This window comes from Puma concolor, chromosome B2, assembly GCF_028749965.1.
Source record: "Puma concolor isolate L17-30 chromosome B2, mPumCon1.1.hap2, whole genome shotgun sequence".
NCBI lineage: Eukaryota > Metazoa > Chordata > Mammalia > Carnivora > Felidae > Puma > Puma concolor.
The window spans coordinates 49347881-49369015 of record NC_141671.1 but is presented as its reverse complement, the minus strand read 5'-3'; the positions used below and the strand labels follow the sequence as shown (position 1 = coordinate 49369015).

Here is a 21135-nt window from a genome sequence, read left to right as displayed (position 1 = left end):
TATGCCCTCCAAGAAGGAAAAGGAAAAGGGAACTGCAAAGCCAGAAAAAATTATTCCTATTTTCAAAGCATCTGAAAAGAAGAGAGCAGGAGAATGGGCTAGGAACCTTCCAGTGCTGATCTTTCCAGAGGAGAAAAATAGAGTAATTCAGAGTTTCATTTATTTTTCTAGAACCACCAAACTTAAGTCTAATGAGATAGCCATGGAGGTGGCATTTAAATTGGTTATTTTTTATTTTTTATTTTTTTTTCAACGTTTATTTATTTTTGGGACAGAGAGAGACAGAGCATGAACGGGGGAGGGGCAGAGAGAGAGAGACACAGAATCGGAAGCAGGCTCCAGGCTCTGAGCCATCAGCCCAGAGCCTGACGCGGGGCTCGAACTCACGGACCGTGAGATCATGACCTGGCCGAAGTCGGACGCTTAACCGACTGCGCCACCGAGGCGCCCCTTAAATTGGTTATTGAAACAGCCTTAGACATTTCTTTTCGTAGGAATTTGTCTTCATCTTTCAAAAGTTTAAATATAAAAATTTTACATTTATTATTAATTATGAGTAAGTATGAGAGATTTGGACAATTTTTCTGGGCAATAATCTGAAAAAGTTTTTCATTGCTTTATTACTTAGTATAACACTGAAAATCAAATAGATTTTTGTGAGCTACCTTCACTATAAACTATGATACCGATTATAATTTCACTTTTGTGAAAATTCTGATACCTACCTAGTTTTCTTTATTGTTCTATATTAAATATATCTACTTGAAACTAATGTGATACAGTGGAAATGTGATCTTATTCAAATAAAAAGAGTTATTTATAAATTACCATGGAAGAAGCAAGCCAGATTGAAGCACTGAGTATTGAGGGAAAATAAAATATAAATCAAAAGTAATAGGTCCTTTGGCCCATTTTGGACAAAGAACACACACACATTCATTTACTCATTTATTTAAAAAGTGTTGAGTACCTATTATATACAAGGCAAAAGTTGGTATGTTAACAATGTCTATTAGAATATGATAATAAATGACTCTAAACATGACCAGTCCATCAATTCATTTATGGCCTAATGGCTGGTTAAGTTAAACAATGGGTGCTGTCCATTAAATAGGCTCTTAAGACACCCAGAATCCTGGTAAATAATATGCACTGTAGTTTTTTATAGTTATACTTTTGTTTCCAAGGCTAATAAATAATACCACCCCATTGAAGTGTTAAGAACCCCAGCTAGTCACAACTATGGGTGGAGAAGGTGGTACTGTAAGCCAGATCTAATTTTTCATCTGATTATTGGTGAACATTTGACATGGTATATAACTACATTAAGTATCTAGCAGATATGCATATCAAAATGCCATATTAAATACATATGTAACTGTTAATAATAAAAGGAATAAAAGAGTATTAATGTGGAAATTTCATTAAGGAAATGTTAATAGCCCACATTATCTGTATATAGCCTTCCTACTACTTATTAAACTGAAATATTCATTTCTGTTTCATGTGTATATTTTACAATATGGGAAATTTCATGTAAAATGGAATAATTCATTTTGTGATGAAATTTGGAACTGCAGCAGAATTCCTGCTTTATTCTATTTTATTTCAAAAAACTTTTAATCCATGAGTAATGGCAAAATTTAAAACATGGAACTAGGCAAACACATGAAATCACAATTCATTACTGTTACATTTATTTTAAGCTCTTCTACAGTATAACTATAAAACCCCTTTATTATAGAATGCCTTAGTAGTGTCTTCTGTTAATTGAATTTAGTCTAGAAAATTTAGATTTTCATTGATTATTGTTCTTCTTTTCTGTACAAGATTGAAGATAAAGGTCAAATAACTTTAAGAATTATCATTAGGTAAAAATATCTTGTGTGCTCTCCATGAAAAATCTTGAGCAATTTCTTCTCAATTAAAAATAATAGTAATATTACCCATGGGATTATAATACAACAGAGACTTTTTGAAAGTAATTGAAATGTGTTAAGAAGAGGACAATATTTTCATGCTAACCTTAGTATCAGGAGTCCATATATTATTAAAATAATTTTTTTCATAGACGATGACCTACATCTTTATTTGCCTAGAAGTTTGACAATTGTTAACAATAGAAAGGTCAGTACAGTGTGGTACGAATCAGGTTTCTTGACACGTTCAGGTTTAAATGGACCAAACTTTCATTCAATTAGCCCCTGGCCTTTGCAGCCAGGAACCTCGTTTTCAGTGTCTTAACTAAAGGACAATGAAGGTACAGAACAAGCTATAAAAAAAGGAGGCATCTTAAAAGCAAAAGTCTTCTCTGATCATTCTGGTTTTGTTTTCTTTATTGAACACAGACCCGAATGCTTCTGTGCCTCTAAAGGTTTAGAACACAGCCATCAGGCATGTAGAAGAAGCACAAAGGTAGAAAAAAACGGTTCATATTTTAACCATACAATCATTGACCACCAGCACTTCAAGGAGCCTCCACTAGTCCCTTGGGCTCCTCTCCTCTCTCTGAGGGGCAAGGATTCCTGGAAACATCACTGTTCTTATTTCCATGCTTTTCCAGGCAACACAATACCACTGCTTCTCCTTCAGGAGCCAAAAGCAGCAAAGCTACCCTTTCCTTTAGCCATCCTGCCAAGAGCCACTAAGTGCAGTCTACTTCCTTGAACTCTTAGGCTGGGGATGCAAAGAAAATGAATGGAAGAGTTCATCTCTTATCTCTTCAATATTATGCTGTGTCTTCTTAGTTATGGAGTCAGGGTAGATCTTAGGGTGGGGTGGGAATGGTCATACATAAAGAGGGCAGAGTTTTCTGGAATTTTGAAATACCACCAAGGCACTGGTAGTTAAGTGGGCTTAACCAAAATATAAGTGGGGTGACCAAAATTTTAGAATTTCTGTCAATTCACAGGACAAAGATTCATGACTGCCCTTTTCAGTTCCCAAAGCATTTATTGATGGATTGATTGCCAGACTGGTCTATTTAATGGAAAGAGGCACTCTTCTGTTACCAGGGAATTAAGTGAAGAAAGACTGGAGCTGTAAGCACTGGTGATGGATTCCAGTTGGTCATGCTTTCTAATCCCTAACTACATAGTTGGATAAGAAAGTGCATCCGTTAGATGTGAAAAAGCATGTGCTGCCTCTCCAGAGTCCAGAAGTGCTTAAAAACTGTGATGTATATAATCCAGAACAATAAATTACGTGCACAAAAAGTTTATCATAACATAAAATTAAAAAGTGACAATTTCATCACACGGTTACACTGCTGTTTTCCTTTTTTTTTTCTTTTTTTTTGGGGGGGTTGTCCTTTTTGTTTCATTTTTCATTTCCATTTTTATTTTTTTTATGGAGGGTTGGGGGAGGGTAGAGATTTGGTCCACTGAAGATTAATCACCCTCAATGATATATATATTAGAAAAAATATCAGCAGCAAGACTCTCTAGAAATAGATTCTGTTTGATGTAGCTAGTCTGTCTTTTCTGTTTTGCCCTCTTTCACGGCAGCCTCTGAAGTTTTCCGCAGGGGGGCTTTCTCCGAGTTGGCATGTCCTTGGCCAGAATCCGCCGCTCCGCCATTTTTGTGGGTAGTGTGTTTTTCCAAGTAGTTCAGCATTTCACTGAGGACTGTTTGGAAAGTGCTTAGGGCTGCACATATTGCTGGAGTCCCAAAGCCATGAGTGATCAAACTGGAAATGAGAAGTGGTAGGAAAAAAAGAAATGAACAACTTACAGTATGATACAGAACAACCACTTAACCCAGAACGTTCAATTAAACAGGCATTTATTGTGGTCCTAAATAGTGTCAACCATAATGAAAGGCAGAACACAAGTCAATGTATTGCTTTTGACCATAAGAAATTCAGGATGCATCTAGAAGATTTGTCATTGATAGACTTGATATACATTAATGATTAGCAAGTCTAGGTGTTTACTACATGATTTAGCTCTGATTCTCTATCTCATTAAGAAATGAGTGCTTGGGTGGCTCAGTCAGCTAAGCATCTGATTCTTGATTTCATCTCAGGTCATGGTCTCACAATTTGTGACTTCAGGCCCACAACTGGCTCCACGCTGACAGCATGAAGCCTGCTTGGGATTCTCTCTCTGCTCCTTTCCCTCTCTCTCTCTCTCTCTCTCTCTCTCTCAAAAGTAAATACATAAAGATTTTTTTAAAAAAAGGAAAAAGTTGGGGCACTTGGGTGGCTCAGCCGGTTAAGTGTCCGACTTTGGCTCAGGTCATGATCTCACGGTCCGTGAGTTCGAGCCCCGCGTCGGGCTCTGTGCTGACAGCTCAGAGCCTGGAGCCTGCTTCAGATTCTGTGTCTCCCTCTCTCTCTGACCCTCCCCCATTCATGCTCTGTTTCTCTCTGTCTCAAAAATAAATAAACATTAAAAAAATTTTTTTAAAAAGGAAAAAGTCTTAAGACTTCATTTATTTAGAAGATAAGAATAGTCAGTGCTTAGACAACTATGCACACCAAAATTTGAAATATAAGATATCATTATAGTTCAAACATCTGCATATCTTTGCTATAATATCTTGCATTGCTGAGTGGGAAAACTGACTTCAGGTCCATTTCTCAATGAGATAGCTAGAAAGGAATCCATATGCTTTAAGGTCTATCAGGGAGTCTGGACAATAAATGGAATTGATTGGAGCAGTAGAAGAATTAATCATGGCTGCATCCACAAAAATAACTGAGTGAAGATATCCATTAATGTCTAAATGTTTGGCTCTGATTACAAACTGCCTCTCTTCTCATGCTTTCTTCCTGTTTAGAGCTCTTTGTACCACTGGATGAATTTTATTTTCCTCTATAGTGCCATGTTCTCTTGGTTGTAACTGCCCTCTTTATCTATGGAAGAGTATGCAGAACTTAGTTTCACTAGGTTAAATATTAAATTTAATAGCCAATATTTGAGTTCTGAATCTATACCAGGCCATGTTCTATGTGCTTCATTCTGTATCACTGTATATAATTCTGGAAACAACACTAAAAATGAGGTATTATTATTTCCATTTTACAGATGAAGTAATGCCCAGAGAAGTTAGGTAATTTGCCTGACAAATCTAACATTCTGTACTGCCTCTGTGCTTATGTTCTTCCCAGGATGTGGGTATGTGTTACTCTTTTGTTTGTTTGTTTGTTTGTTTTTGTTTTTGTCGTCGTCGTTTTTTTGTTTTTTGGGTTTTTTTTTTTTTTTGAGAAATCACATTCTATTGGCAGTTTTAGCTTAGTTTCTCAAACTTTGAGTTCAAACATCTGCATATCTTTGCTATAGTATCTTGCATTGCTGAGTGGGAAAACTGACTTCAGCTCCATATCTCAATGAGAAAACTGGAAAGGAATCCATATGCTTTAAGATCTATCAGCGAGTCTGATAGATCTTATCAGACTTGTAGTCCTGGAAGATGATCATTCTTCTTACTCACTTGTTCTGTCTAAGATCAAGGTTTTTAAAACTCAAGAACAAAGTGGACAGGCCTATATAAATGTGGAGAAGAGTTGTCACCATGATGAACAGTTTTTAAGCTGGTCTCCTTTCTTGGCAGATGGCCTTTCTTGCTTCTATAGTATGCAACTGATCATTAGCAGGATGCATTGTCACCTTTGTCCTGCACTGAGACCCAAATGTGCCAAGTCTTCACTCGGGCTCTGACTTTAGGCACTTTGTGATCTGGAGGAAGTTTTTTAGTTTTGTAAGATGATAACAGTCTTACTAAAACATCTGCAAGGTTCTTTCCAACCCTAAGCCTCAGTCCACAGGTACTAAAGCTTAGGATGCTCTCCTTTAAACCCAGGATATGGACAGAAGGTTATGGAAATTGGAGCTCAATAGAAGAGCCTAAAATTGATTGTAGAATCTTCAACATGAGAAAAGGTATTTCTTGTGTTGTATACCCAGAACTAATATAACATGGTATGTTAATTAGACTTTAATAAAAATAAATAAATAAAACTTAAAGAAAAGTAACTGTTTATAATGTTATCTTTCAACATGGAAAAATATGTTATGTAAATTGTGTTCATTCCTTCATTTAATATTACCTGCACATTAAAAAACACACAGGGCAGACTGCATAGGATGATAATAAGTACAAAAGATGGCTTCTGTTCTAGCAGTTTTCAGTGAGGTTTATAAATCCAAATATTTCAAGTAATGTAATGTTGTATTAGAATAGCACACAAAAAAAGTGTGAAATCACAGGATGATTAAAAGAAATTTCTGGAAACATCATGCTATTCTGTTAGCACCAACCACTCCGGAAAAAATAGGTTTATATTTCAATCATAGTGACATACAAAAAAAGAGAAGAGGAATAATGTAGAATCTACAGAAAAATAAAAGTAAAAACAGAAAGGATAAAGCTGACTTTCAGTCCTAGACAGAAAACAAACTAAGGTGATCTGTTAGTCAAATCCCCAAAATCTTTTACAACAGAGATCAATTTTTGCCTTTGGAAAATAACATTTTCAGCCACAGGCTTAATATTAAAGTTATACTTGGCATTTGCATATATTTTCATCAGATTAATCTCAGAGAGCATTTCACAAACAAATATTACTACCTGAGTTAAACAGTTGCCATGACGGTTTGAAGTAGATAGTCAAAATGTAAAAGTTCTAATTCAAATTCATCGAAAAGTTTCTCCTCCCGAACCAGACAAGTGAAAGAGACAACTAGCACTGTGCTCAATGTGTCATCTTCATGCCACATTTTCAACATTTTTGCTGAAGGTGGCAGACGATACAAACACCGCATCAGATTTCATATCATATTTGCATTTCTCAGGCCTCCTTCCTCCACCCTTTGTGATCATGTATTCTAGTTCTTTATTTTGAAAGGCTTATCTCAGGCTCTAAGCTTTTCTATCCCCAAACCTGTGATGGCCATTCCTACTTGGGCACCTTTGTTTGCCCTCCTTCTTCTCCTCAGCTGATCCAAAGTCCACCCACCCATCAAAGCTCCTTGGATGATGTTGAAAAACATGTGCCAGTTTCCTGGTCCCATGATTAAGAAATAGAAGGTGTGCTCCTGCCAAAGAGTAGACACTCGCCAAAGTTATGAGAGGACTTAAAAAGAATTTTGAGGAGAAAGGAGTAACATACCCTCCAAAATTGTAACACTAGAGCCTGGCAAGACCATGGGACGACAACAGACAGATGAGGGTAAGATCTCAGTCACCAAAGTAAGGAGGAGGACTGAGAGCTATATGGGTGACCTCAGAGCCCAAGTGATAATCAAAGTACACCAGATCTTTCTTTTTTTTTAAGCTTATTTATTTTGAGAGAGAGAGAGAGAGAGCACACAAGCAGGGGAGGGACAGAGAGAGAGGGAGATAGAATCCCACTCAGTCTCTGCACTGAGCCGGATGTGGGACTCAATCCCAAGACTGTGAGATCATGACCTGAGCTGAGATCCAGAGTTGGATGCTTAACCAGATGAGCCACACAGGCACCCCAAAGTACGCTAGATCTTAATGTAGTGGCAAATAAGATGTTATCTGTATCTCTAAAACTTTGCGGTTTGAGTTCTTACTATAAATCGGTAATCAAAAGTTATAGTCTAATCTTAAAAAAAAAAATGAAGAGTTGTCAAGATAAAAATAAACCACAAACGAACAGCAACAATGAAAACAAACAGGGCTGAGATGCGACACTATCATCAACCCGTATTCTTCCTGACATTGCCCACTGTCAGCACAGTGGCTTCTGGTGACCTCCTGAGGCAGCAGCCCCTGGGAAGAGAAGGGGCTGGGTACCTCAGTGTCCAGAATGATTGACTTAACAGAAGGCTAAAGTTCCCTGATTTCATTTGGGAGTCTCTGAAGCCCAGAGTAGTAGGATGTAGTTTAAATTTCTGTTCCAAGACCGAGGAAGAGGAACACTGCAGAAAAGGGCCCAAGGTTTGGAGGGAACACAGTGCTATGTTAGCATATGAAAGATTAAATGGTAAGTAAGATACTTTGCTTTCTTTTCAGAGAGTTTAATCTTTAAAACTGGCAATGGTATAAGGAATGGAGTTGAGACTTTTCTTTTTTTTAAGTATAGGAAACTATTTCAGGATAAAGAAAACACGCATGTGTTTTTGAGACACTGGAGTTGTTAGGTAATCTTTGAAAATTCCTGGAAGATTGGAGAGGAAGCATGAAATAGAACAGAGTAACCCGCCTTAATAATCAGAGCAAGGGATGGGGTGCCTTGGTGGCGCAGTCAGTTAGCCTATGACTCTTGATCTTGGCTCAGGTCACGATCTCACGTTCCTGAGTTTGGGCCCTGCATTGGCCATGGCACTGATGGTGTGGAGCCTGCTTGGGATTCTGTCTATCCTTCTCTCTGCCCCTCCCCAACTTGTTCTCTCTCTCTCTCTCTCTCAAAATAAATAAACTTAAAAAAATTTTTTTTAAGTAATCAAAGAAGGGAAAAAGAGACAGAGTTCAGAAACTCTAGCATATTTAATTACATTTAACTCATCCTTTAACAAGGTTCTTGTAATGGGACATTTTTTAAATCAGGTACATTGAGGTTAAATTTACGTAGGGGAATATTTATCCTTTTCGGGTATATGGTCTGTTGAATTTTGATGAACTCATACACTTGTGTAATCACTACAGTTACCCAAAATGTGTTCTCATGTTCCTTTTCAGTCAATATTCCCCTCTTCCCCTCCAGCTCCTGGGAATCAGTGCTTTAATTTCTATCCCTACAGTTTTTCCTTTTTCCCCAACTGTCATATAAACCAAATAATAAAGTCTATATAATAAGTCTAATAAAGTCTAGCTCTTTTCACTTCGCATAATAATTCTGAGATTCTTCCATGCTGTGTTTATCAATAGATTATTTTTTTATTGTTGATTAAGTAGTCCACTGAATGGGTTTATCACACTTTGTTCCTATGATGGGTTCTTAGAATTCTGAAGTATTAATATTTTAAAAAGGGAAGTGACCACAGAAGTGCTGCATGGGTTCAGTGGCGAGCCCAATAAAGTAACTGTATTTTTTTTAAGATTTTTAAAAATTTTTGAGTAATCTCTACACCCACTGTGGGGCTTGAACTTACAACCCTGAGATTAAGAGTTGCATGCTCCATTGTCTGAGCCAGCCAGATGCCCCAGTAACTGTATTTTTTTAAAAATAAAAGTGTTATGAAAGGACTAACAATGTACTTTACTATAGAATTTTACCAAAGCATCTGACAAAATCTCCCCAAATAAGGAGAGGGGGCAAGTGAGCTAGATGAGGGCAACTTAGATAGACTCACAGCTGGTTGGATAATGATGCCCAAAGTGCAGACTGAGGGCATTTGTCAACCTTGAAGGGTGTTTCCAGTGGAGTTCTGCAAGACTCTCCCATTCATCACACTCTGCTTGCCATGTTAATTGACAATGTGGTTGAAGGCATCATAGATTTAAGTGCTGGCATGAAAATAGGAAAATTCCTATGTTGGATAATGGAACCAAAATTTTAAAATACCTTAATGTGGTAAAAAGTGTAGGTGGTGGGCCAAAACCAATGGTGTGAAATTTAGGTGAGATTAAGGGAAACATACCCACTTGCAGTATACTGACAGAGAGATCTGCACCAAGAGCAATTCTCAGAGAAAGGCCCCCCAAATCAGTAAGTCTAAACTAAAAAAGCAAAGGTCAGAATTTGAGGTTTAGATCACAGCTAGTCAGGCTTACAAGCTATATTTACCTTCATCTATTCCCTCTCTCTCTCTAACTAGATAGATTCCAGCTCATTGACTTCATTTTCCTATTACTAATTTCACACTGAGGAGCAGGAAGGGTCTGACAACTGACTGTGAGCAATACAATTACCTGCTGAGAAAATCCAGACTGCTATCATTTATGGCACCTGATGTTAGAGAAAATGTAACTTCTATTTAATAGTCATTTTCTTAATTTTATTCATGGTTTTAAAAACTCCTATTCTGCTAGGTCCCCCCAATTAACATTCTCAAGAGCATCTTTCTGCAATATAAACCATCTTTTCAAATTGGCTCAGCTCAGGAAGATAGTAACTATGCTGGATCCAAAAGGTAATGTTCTACTTTGGACTTTCCCCCTGAGCGTTAGGGTATGTTCCCATTTCAGCAATTGGAGGGAGAGCACAGGGTTAGAACCACCCTTTCTAAGGAGGGAGTATGTCTGTGTGTGCATGTGTACCTGTGGACTTATACTGCTTTTTGTCTTTTTATAGGGTGTCATCCTAATCTCTTCTTGACCAATGGGCTTGACCTGAATAAGCTCTACTGATGATAGAATTTAACTTTTTAAGGGAAAATGTACTGCAGCAGTTCAAACTCTGTTCTCTATTAGTAGGGTTAAAAATGAAGAAATTGAGACAGAAATGCAAGAGGTTATAATAACAGATGGGATGGGGTCCCTGGGTGGCTCACTCCGTTAAGGGTCCGACTTTGGCTCAGGTCATGATCTCATGGTACATGAGTTCGAGCCCCGCATGGGACTCTGTGCTGACAGCTCAGAGCCTGGAGCCTGCTTTGCTTTCTGTGCCTTCCCCTCTGCCCCTCCCCTGTTCATGCTGTGTCTCTCCCTATCTCTCTCTCTTTCTCAAAAATGAATAAACATTTTTAAGAAATTAAAAAGAAATAGCAGATGGGAAAGAAGAGATTGCTATTTGAAAGAGAATAAATTAGAATCCTTTCTTCTTTTTCCCTGTGTGATTTTGCTAATAAGATGTTAAGAACAGTCTATCTTTAACTCAGTGTTTATACTTATAAACTACCTGACATTATTGATGAGAACCTATCAGGAAATTTGCATATAATAGAAATTTCACAAACTTCTCTTCACACCTTATGATCTCTGGGTAAGTGCATTTTTTGCTTCTGGCTAAGGCCTTATATGTTTATCTTGAAAGTCTCCAAAGCTTCAATGCTTACTTGGAATATAAATTAACATAGGATTCTCAATAGATAACTACCTGAGGAACAAGAGCTATTTTACTTTTCTAAATCGAAGTAAATATGGTTTATGTTCCACTAGCTTTGTTGTAGGCCAAAGAAATGTTACAAAACTTTTCCCATATTGTTCTAGCTGTCCTTCAGAAATACACTATCATTACTTTAATTGATTTGTCTAAACTAATTTAAACAAAACAGCAATTAATAAAAAAATAGCCTAAAGCAAACTCCTATGGAATCTTCCCCCGAATTCTTCCCATCTTGGCAACAGTTGGACCTAGGATTCAGTACATTCTTTCTAAAAAATAAGCAAATACTGAATTAAAATATATTGAAAGGGTGGGGGGCCTGGCATGCTACCCTTGATGTCTAGGTCTTGAGTTCAAGCCCCACATTGAGTGTGGAGCCTACTTAATAGAAAAAAAAGTAAAAAACAAAAAAACAAATAAAATGCATTGAAAAGGAGATGGAAGCCTCATTAGTATTTGCCACTGAAGACTAGGTCACTCAGGTGTGTCTGACAACCATGGATGGATTTTTTTAGCTTTCTTGTGGGACACAAAAAGATGGATATAATAGATACTATTATGCTACACACTGGAAGACAGAGAATCAAGAGAAAATCACCCCCATCATCATTCAGGTAATTAGAGTAAAAGCTAATTTCATTTTGTCAAATTCCAACTTTCTACCTGGAAAATGTTTGACAAGCAAACTTCGCTTTGTAAAGGTTGAAACAGTCTGGATTATTATTCTCATTATTTTGTTATGTTGCATCGTTCCAATAGGTGTTTGCTATCATAGATCTTTGATTTCCCAAATTGCATACAGATGCCACTGTCACCAGCCTCAGTTTTTGTTTTTTGGCCTCTAGAGGCTGCAGGCAGCAAGGTTTAAAGGGAAGACAAGCCTCCTCTTTCCCTCCCGGATTATTCAGCTACTGCAGGTTTAGGTCCAAATGTAGCCTGAGGCTTAGTCCGTACTCCCCACTACAGTTTTAGGTGACAGTCAGCAAAATGCCTTCTTCTACTCCTGAGAACAGTCGTGAGGCAGATGGCTGGGAACCAGCCCCTGGAGAACACCAGCAAAGGATTGTGGGGCTTTTCTGCAAAACCTTACTTCTTTTCAGGGCTGTGAGGGTAAGGCGCTTCATCTCTCTGAGGTAGCACAAACCCTGAATATAGGCCATGGACAGAGACCTCACCCAGAGGAAAGTAGCTGGGGCTTATCCTCCCACAACTTGATGGCATCTACCCTTTGTAGCCTAACTGGCTGCAGATATAGAGGAAGAGAGAAACTGTCTGATTGAGCTTATTTTCTACATAGATTATATTGTCCCATGGTCCTAAGTGCTTTTAAAATGGAATTTAATTAAGGAGCATAATTAAGGTATATAGTTCTCTGGTGGTGACAAGTTACTGAGATGTACTCATTAGCAAGGCCTTACCAGCACTCACAAGTGTTCTGTGCTTCCTTCAGCTGGTGGTATCCCCAGATACAGCTACCAAAGTCCACCCAGGGAGCTTCTTAAAAGATACCAAAGTGCGGGTCCAACTCCAAAGATCCTGATTTAATTACTTTGGTATAGGTCCAAAACATTAGTATTTTTTAAATGGTACCTATTCAATTTAAATGCAACCAGGGAGTTGGGTATGTGCCCCTAGCGCCAAGAAGTAACACCTAACTACCATGTCTGCTATCCTTCCCAGAAAAAGAGAATGAAGAACTGAGCATTTCTCCCAAGAACTTCTGTAGAACCTGAGTTTCATGGGATGTGAATAGTTATTCTGAGAAAAAAAGAGTTCCTGTGATCGCGTTTTGGAAACATGGGGCTAAGCATTTCTTCCATTCATAAAGGGTTCTGGGAGCTTTTGATATGCTAATGTGTAACTGGCATACTTCAAGGAGAGTATAATAGGCAGGGTTTCCTGAACCATAAAACGCTTGACCATGAGACACTTTCAAGGAGCATCTCACGAGGCTAATGTTCTACAAAACTCACTTTGGAGAAGTGTATTTATGACAGCCCTGAATCTCTGCCAGACTGGGTGATGTGTTGCCCATCTACCATCATAAGGTCTCATTCTTCCTGCTCTTCTCAGCCCCTTACTCAGGTCCCAAAGGGGATTGAGTCCTTGTGATTCCATTTTACTTCAATCCAGCTCATTAGCAAAGGAGGCTAAGGATATGATCATTGCATGTGCATTAGGAAAGACCCAAGTCAGTCACATTCTAGTCAACTCTTTGAAGGTGAAGATATTTTTGACATCTGCACCCTATTTTTGCATATAAGAATAGAGTTTTTAGGAATAAATTAACCATCTCCTTATATTTCTCCCTATCAGGCAATTTATATTTTCTATTTAGAATAAGGGAAAGGAAATGCTAAGCTTAGGGCTCTGTGCTTTCTTAGATGAATTTTATTCAATTGTCAACTTTTTAAAATGAACAATTTTCTGAAACATAAAGAGAAAAAAATGAGATCATATGGGAACACAGAATAGAATAATGATTTAACAGGGAGCAGGAAATGGAGAATAGGGTAAAAGATCATTGGTGTAGAATGAACCTTAGGGATCATCCAACTTAAATGTATTAATTTATAGATGAACATGCAGAGGCCAGACTGGTAAAATGTCACCTCTAAAACCATACTATCAGCTGGAAACAAGACGAGACAGAGTTAGGTCCCTGAAACCCATCCTGAGTGCTTCCCACAATCCTGTGTTGTCTCCCCAGACCCTCCCCAAATCCAGAGCTCAACAAAGATAGAAATTATTGAAATAAAAATGTATCCAACTTCTTTACCAACTATGCACTCCTGAGGCAGTAATTCACATGTGTTGTTTTTACAGGGCCATGTTTGCGACTTGCAGTTGCCTCAGGGGGTGCCTGGGTGGCCCAGTTGGTTGAGTGTTGGACTTCAGCTCCTGTCATGATCTTGCAGTTTGTGGGTTCGAGCCTCGCATTGGGCTCTGTGCTGACAGCTGAGAGCCTGGAGCCTGCTTCAGATTCTGTGTCCCCCTCCCCTGCTCATGCTCTGTCACTCTCTCAAGAATAAATAAACATTAAAAATAATTTTTGAAATAAAAAGGAAACAATTTCTTCTGGTTTCTATTGTTTAAATTACTAGTTTCCTATGTGCTGACCCTAAAAATCCATTAAATTGCCATCAAGTGACCTTCAAGGGATGCTTTTTTTGTGTATCTCCTGTGGCATTTGCTTTGGTGCCATGCAGCTTGTGAAGTATGATAAATATTGGCAACTGATTTAACTCTTAAATTTCTTGCCCAATGTTAAGTTAATCTAAGTAATTTAATGTAGGTTCCTACAAGAAGTTCATCATGGTTCCACCTGTTTGCTAAGGAAGTGAAATTGTTTACTTTTTACTCTACATTTTATTTTTACTCTACATTTTTACTAGGAAATTTTTTACTTCAAAGGAGACTATTTTTACTCTTATGTAAATAGAAACTGTCCTTATTTAACTAGTGAATAAAAGGTGACCACCTACAGTTATGTGTTGCTTTCTTTGCACATGGGAATTGTCCTCAGTTTCTTGAAGTTTAAGCTAAAGTTTTAAAGTTTAATTTCAACCTTACATAAAGGAGCTTAAGTTTGGGAAGTATAGAACTTTTATTCTTCACAATTCGGGCCCATTATTTTGAATATTCTTAATTTTTTTAGTTTTTTAAAATGTTTATTCATTTTTGAGAGAGAGAGAGAGAGAGTGAGTGCAAGCAGGGGAAGGACAGAGAGAGAGGGAGACACAGAATCTGAAGCAGGCTCCAGGCTGAATACTAAATCAGCACAGAGCCCAAAGTGGGGCTTGAACCCATGAACCGTAAGATCATGACCAGAGCTGAAGGCAGGGGCTTAACTGATTGAGCCACCCATGCATCCTTCATTATTTTGAATATTCTTAAATAAAATGGTCTTGAAAGACCCCTTGAACTGGCAGAACATCCTGAAGAAGGCTTAATAATTTAACTTCTTAAATGCCAATCCTAGTTGTATAATTTCATGGCGTTTTCTCTTTTGAAATTAGACATTTAATTGAAATGCCTTCATTTCTCTTGTGACATGCAAGAATGCTTTCACAACATTAATAAAATCATCCAATGCTGATTACCTTCCCTAACACTTTTCCATCACCCCCCCCCCCCCACCGCCTACAAAATGAGAAAAATAAAAACAAGAAACAAAACATACACACTTTGGGAGTTTCGGTTTCTGGAGAAAACCAAACATGTCATGTTTACGTAGAGACACACATCCTCTCTTGAGGGTGTTGTGGAGAAGGTAGTTGAGCTGACTGGAATTCATGTCATATGTGGAATACTAAAGCAAAGGGGGATGAACAGCCCGGAAAGAGAAAACTCAGACACCAGAGCTGTCTTTAGAAATTGGGAGGGAAACAGAACTAAACTGACTCTGGAAGGCCCCCAAGGAGTGGGATGTTAGGGAGACAGACGTTGCCTCCATGGAAGGAAGACATTTCAAATAGAGTTGGTGGAGATAGAAGGGATGTCTAGGTAATAAAAGAGCAGTCTATCATTGAAAGTTTTTAAGCCCGGAATGGGTGACAACCTGACAAGGATGTTGGAGAGAAGATCCAAATGTTGAGGGAGAGTGGGAAATGTAAGGGGCCTTCCAACATTGAGAATCAATGAAGAAAATGTAATCACAAGCAAAATACAGTTATCTGGGACTGCCTATACATTTCTTATTTCCAGGAACTATGGGAGTAGTAGAAAGGTCTATTTCTGAGAAGGTGTGATGTCAATACACTTTTTGACTCAAACAGAAGAATTAAGCACATTGATCATTTCACTTCCCCAGCCCCATGGTTCAATTAAAACACCATGGCCTTGGGAATAAGCCAGTGGAGAATACATCCAAGACCTAATAGAGATATTATCATAATCTACATTGATTAACATATTTATTGGGTACATACTATGTGCTAAATACTATGGATAGATAGATGAAAGCCTTTCCTAATCACCCCAGGTAATTACCTCTACTGTGCTTAATCCTTCATTACAAAATTTCTCATATATTGCAAGTCTTTGTAAGTAATTTTCCTCCACATTACAAGTTCCCAAGGAATGGGACAATCCTTTAGTTCCAATCTTTGTACCACTGGCCATTACCACAGTAAAATACAAGAAACAATAAAATTTCAGGCAAAGTGGGAAAGAAAATCTCCTCATTTTTCTGATAGGCTTCTCTTTCAGAACTGAGCTTTAAAGATAGTCTAACTTCCTTCCCTTATTTACGTTGTTAGACACACTTTTACTGGACCTTAGGTTCAAGGCAATTATGAGAATGTAAGAGACAAAGAAGGGAAAAGTTGTTAAGATTTCCTAAGATCGCAAAGAGGGGAATTCCTAACATTTCAGAAAATTAGGCATCTGGGTTTCTGTCTGAGCTGAGTGTGTTCTGTCCAGAGGCCCAATGCCACCTTGGTCTAATTGCCACCACTCTTCCTGGGAATTGTATTTGCAGGGTCTTCTGCAGATTTCAATCAATTCTCGTCCCCCTTCCAGTAGGTATTATGGTGTCTGCTGTCTTCTCCACACTTTTGATGGTATTCAGTAAACTATAAATAATGAATAAACCTGCCTCCTGTCATTTTGATGGAAACAAGCAGCTTTCCAGGGTATGAATTTGGAGAAGGGTCACTGCTGTACAGTTACCCAGATCACACTAATATGTCAACTACCACAGAAAACTGGAAGTAGTTATCTGTGCTTTATAAGGTCAGATCATTCCCTAGTTTTACCTGGACACATTCAATGTGCTGAAAGTAAGCCACAGTTCTCAAGGTACCAAATCAGCCACTCTGTAAGGTGTAATTCAAGTGGTCTGCATTGGGAACAGTATTTTGACCAAGTAAAATAGCACAAGTTGATGTTACTAATTACAGCATTCTCTATGCCTATTCAACCATGTTGTATCCTTACTTCTTTTCCACCCAGAACTCAGCAGAAATAGTAGAAAATCAGACTACCAATGGACTGTTTTCAAAGTTGTGTTATGCTTCCTTTCTAATTCATTTTTCTCTTGAGCTTATACTACTATCAAAATTAAAGTTACTGCTGTCAGTTGGAAATTATGAAGGAGACACATTCTATGCTGACATATTTTTACCCAGATTATTAGAAGAATAATAAATGTAGAATCCTTTTAACACGTTAGTATACAAGATAGAGCTTTATACAATTCTCAGTGTCATTTTAAAAATGAATTAGAATTGTTTCTCTTCCAAAGTTAAAAAAAAAAGTTAATAGTCTAGAAACATCCTAGGGCTCTGTTTCTTAAAGATGTCTAACTATCAGAAACAACTTCAGAGCTTTGCAAACAACACAGATGCCCAAGTTCAATGCTAAACTTGACCTATTAAATTAGATCTTTTAAAATGTGTTTGTGTCCTTGAGATTTTTAAAAAGCTCCAAGAAAGATTTAAGGGCTTACTTAAAAAGCATGAAGTCTTTTTCAAGGTTAGGCAGCAAGCTGACCTTTACTGTCCTATTAAGCTATTCTATTGAGGTTTCTTTTAATAAATGCATAATAAAAAAATACATACATTTAAATTTGCTCTACATTGGGAGACTTCAACTTGGGTTTTAATTGGAAATGTCAACCACGTATCTTTTATTTAAAAGGACATAGTTTAAGACATGCAAAAAAATGGCCACTTATGTTATACCATGTATAAAAATTAACTCAAAATGGATCAAAGACCTAACTAAACTTAAGACCTACAACTATAAAACTCTTAGAAGAAAACATATGGGGGAAGCTTCATGACTTCGGATTTGGCGAGGATTTCCTGGATATGACAGCAAAAGCACATGCAACAAAAGTAAAAACAGACAAGTTGAACAACACAAAAATTTCTGTGTATCGAAGGACATAATCAGCACAATAAAAAGAGACAACCTACAGAATGAAAGAAAATATTTGCAAATCATATGTCTAAAAGGTGCTAACATTCAGAATATATAAAGAACTTCTACAACTCAACAACACAAAAGCAAATAACCAGAAAAATGGGCAAAAAAACTTGAATAGGCATGTCTCCAAAAATGACACATAAATGGTCAACAAGCTTATACAAAGATGCTTCACATCATTCATCACTGGATAAATACAAGTCAAAACCAAAATGAGATATCACCTCATACCCATGAGGATAGCCGCTATCAAAAACAAAAACAAAAATAGTAAATAATAAGTATTGGCATGGATGTCGGGGAATTAGAACCCTTGTACACTGTTGGTGAGAATGTAAAATGGTGCAGTCACTGTGAGAAAGAATTAACATATTTATTGGACATACTCTATGTGCTAAGTACTGTGGATTGAAAGATGAAAGCATTTCCTAATTACCCCAGGTCATTACCTGTGCCCTGCTTAATCCTGTATGATAAAGTCTCTCTCATATATTATAAGTCTATGGCAGTTTCTCAAAAAATAAAAAAAATTAAAAATTACTATATCATATAGTAATTCTACTTCTGGGTTTATTTCCCAAAGAATCGAAAGCAAGATCTCAAAGGGATAGTGGCATACCCATATTCATAGCAGTATAATTCACAACAGGCAAAAGGTAGAAGCAACCCAAGTATCCATTAATGAATGAATAGATAAGCAAAGTGTGTCATATACATACAATGGAGTATTATTCAGCCTCAAAAGGAAGGATATTTAACACACGGTACAACACAGATGAACCTTGAGAACATTATACTAAGTGAAATAAGCTAGTCACAAACAGACATACTGTATGATTCCACTTATATGAGGCATCTAGAATGACCAAAATCACAGAGACAGAAAGTAGAATGGTAGTTGCCAGGGACTAGCGGGAGAGGGAAATGGGGAGTTGTTTAATGGTTATAGAGTTTCAGATTTGCAAAATGAAAAAGTCCTGGAGATTTGTTGCACAACAATGTGCATATATTTAACATTGCTAAACCATACATTTAGAAATGGTTAAGATGGTAAATTTTACATTAAGTGCTTTTTAAAAATATTTTTTACTGTTTATTTATTTTTGAGAGAGAGAGAGAGAGCGAGCAGGAGTGGGAGAGGGTCAGAGAGAGGGAGACAGAATCTGAAGCAGGCTCCAGGCTCTGAGCTGTCAGCGCAGAGCCTGATGCAGAGCTTGAACTCACAAACTGGGACATCACGACCTGAGCTGAAGCCAGACGCTTAACTGACTAAGCCACCCAGGTACCCCTATAATTATATGCTTTTTATCACAATAAAAAATATACAATTTAGGAAGTTTGCTATAAAGCAAATTTTAGTTAAGTGATTTCTATCATCCTTCTACCTTCCATTATGAAATCAGAAGATGTCATTAAAATAAGTAATCTGGAATGTAGTAAAGCAAAGTAAATGAAAAATCTAACAAATATTAGAAAGGCATAATAAATAGGAAATCACAGGAGCACCTGGGTGGCTCACCTGGCTAAGTGTCTGACTCTTGATTTCGGCTTAGGTCATGACCTCACCGTTCATGAGATGGATCGCTATTAGCATAGAGCCTCCTTGAGATTCTCTCTCTCTCTCTCTCTCTCTCTCCCCCAATAAATACATAAATAGGAAATCACAATTTTATAACAAAATACTCAATATATAAATAATAATACCAAAATTTTAGGGGCGCCTGGGTGGCTCAGTCGGTTAAGCGTCCGACTTCAGCTCAGGTCACGATCTCGCGGTTCGCGAGTTCAAGCCCCGCGTCAGGCTCTGGGCTGATGGCTCAGAGCCTGGAGCCTGCTTCCCATTCTGTGTTTCCCTCTCTCTCTGCCCCTCCCCTGTTCATGCTGTGTCTCTCTCTGTCTCAAAAATAAATAAACGTTAAAAAAAATTAAAAAAAATTTTATATATGATCCCATGTGGTATTAAATTGTTTTAAGGTATGGTTGTGTGTTTCAAATTGTTGTGATTGAGAATCTGCAGCCATACATAATCTTAAGAGTTTTGCATTCAAAATATAATGCCTTTTTTGCTGAGGATGGGGAGAGCCACTTTCAATATATTTATCTCTTCTCTGGCCAACACCAGACTAGCTTGTTACCATATTCTGCATGAGGAAAGATAAGCAAGAGCATATAAAGCCCACATAGGAAACATTCAGCTCAAGTTTAGAAGCGAAAGTTTTCTCTAAGGAGTTCTGTGGCATTAAGTTGGCAACTAACTAAAGTATCAACAAATTAGCAGATTGTGCCTATGCTGAGCAAACAAATGGTTTGCCCATTTATTTCACACTGTCGCTAATATTCAATTTACACATTGATGCTGTATTTTGTTTTGAGCCTGAAAAAGGACAGCTCACTGTCTGATGAAGGCTGTGGCACCTGTAACTGGAAATAACCTGGTAGCTATCATATAAAATCTGAGTTCTCCAAGTTTTAACAGTATGTTCTTCCTTATAGTATATTGGTAACTTAACAAACCTCCTTAAATTGAGAATTGAATTTGTATAAAAATTTTTATTAAGCTCTGAATTGAACTTGTATAAAAATTATACAAATACAAATAAAGTATATTTGTATTTGTATTTTATACAAATAAAATACATAAAGTATATAAAATTTGTATTTTATACAAATAAAAATATGACAAATATTGGGGCACCTGGGTGACTCAGTTGGTTAAGTGTTCGACTTTTGATTTCGGCTCAGGTAACCATCTCAGGGTTTGTTGGCTCGAGCCCTGCATCAGGCTCCACACCGACAGTGTGGAGACTGCTTGGGATTCTCTCTCCCCCCACCCCTCTCTCTGCCCCTTCCCCTCTCTCACTCTCTCTCTCAAAATAAATAAATAAACTTTAAAAAAAATGAAAAAAATATATCTGTATGGATATGACAGTGAAGCAAACCATACCTTTTAAGTCTGGATCAGTGGTAAACAGTACATTATTTACTAAATGCTTACTTTATATTCATTATCTTATTTTATCTTATTTTATTTTATTGTTTTTTTTTTTTTTTGAAGTAAGCTCTATGCCCAACGTGGGGCTTGAACTCATGACCCCAAAATCAAGAGTTGCATGCTCTACCAAGCCTGGTGCCTGTGTCTATAATCATTATCTCACTTTAGCTCACTACCACCATATAATACACGGTCCTTATTCCATTTAAAGCTAGGGAAATCAAGGCTTGGAAAGAATGCATGTTACCTC

At 37.5% G+C, this 21135-nt stretch overlaps 1 protein-coding gene across 2 annotated transcripts in view; it reads right to left on the bottom strand.

The window, feature by feature from the left end:
- Positions 1–1745: 1745 nt before the first annotated feature.
- TFAP2D (transcription factor AP-2 delta) overlaps positions 1746–21135 on the bottom strand; it is a 60430-nt gene continuing 41040 nt past the window's right edge. For both annotated transcript variants that reach the window (XM_086705940.1, XM_086705939.1), the window contains one exon: positions 1746–3688. In XM_086705940.1, the coding sequence (XP_086562066.1) occupies positions 3469–3688 (220 nt within the window). In that variant the 3' untranslated portion in view covers positions 1746–3468. The remainder of the gene's footprint in view (positions 3689–21135) is intronic.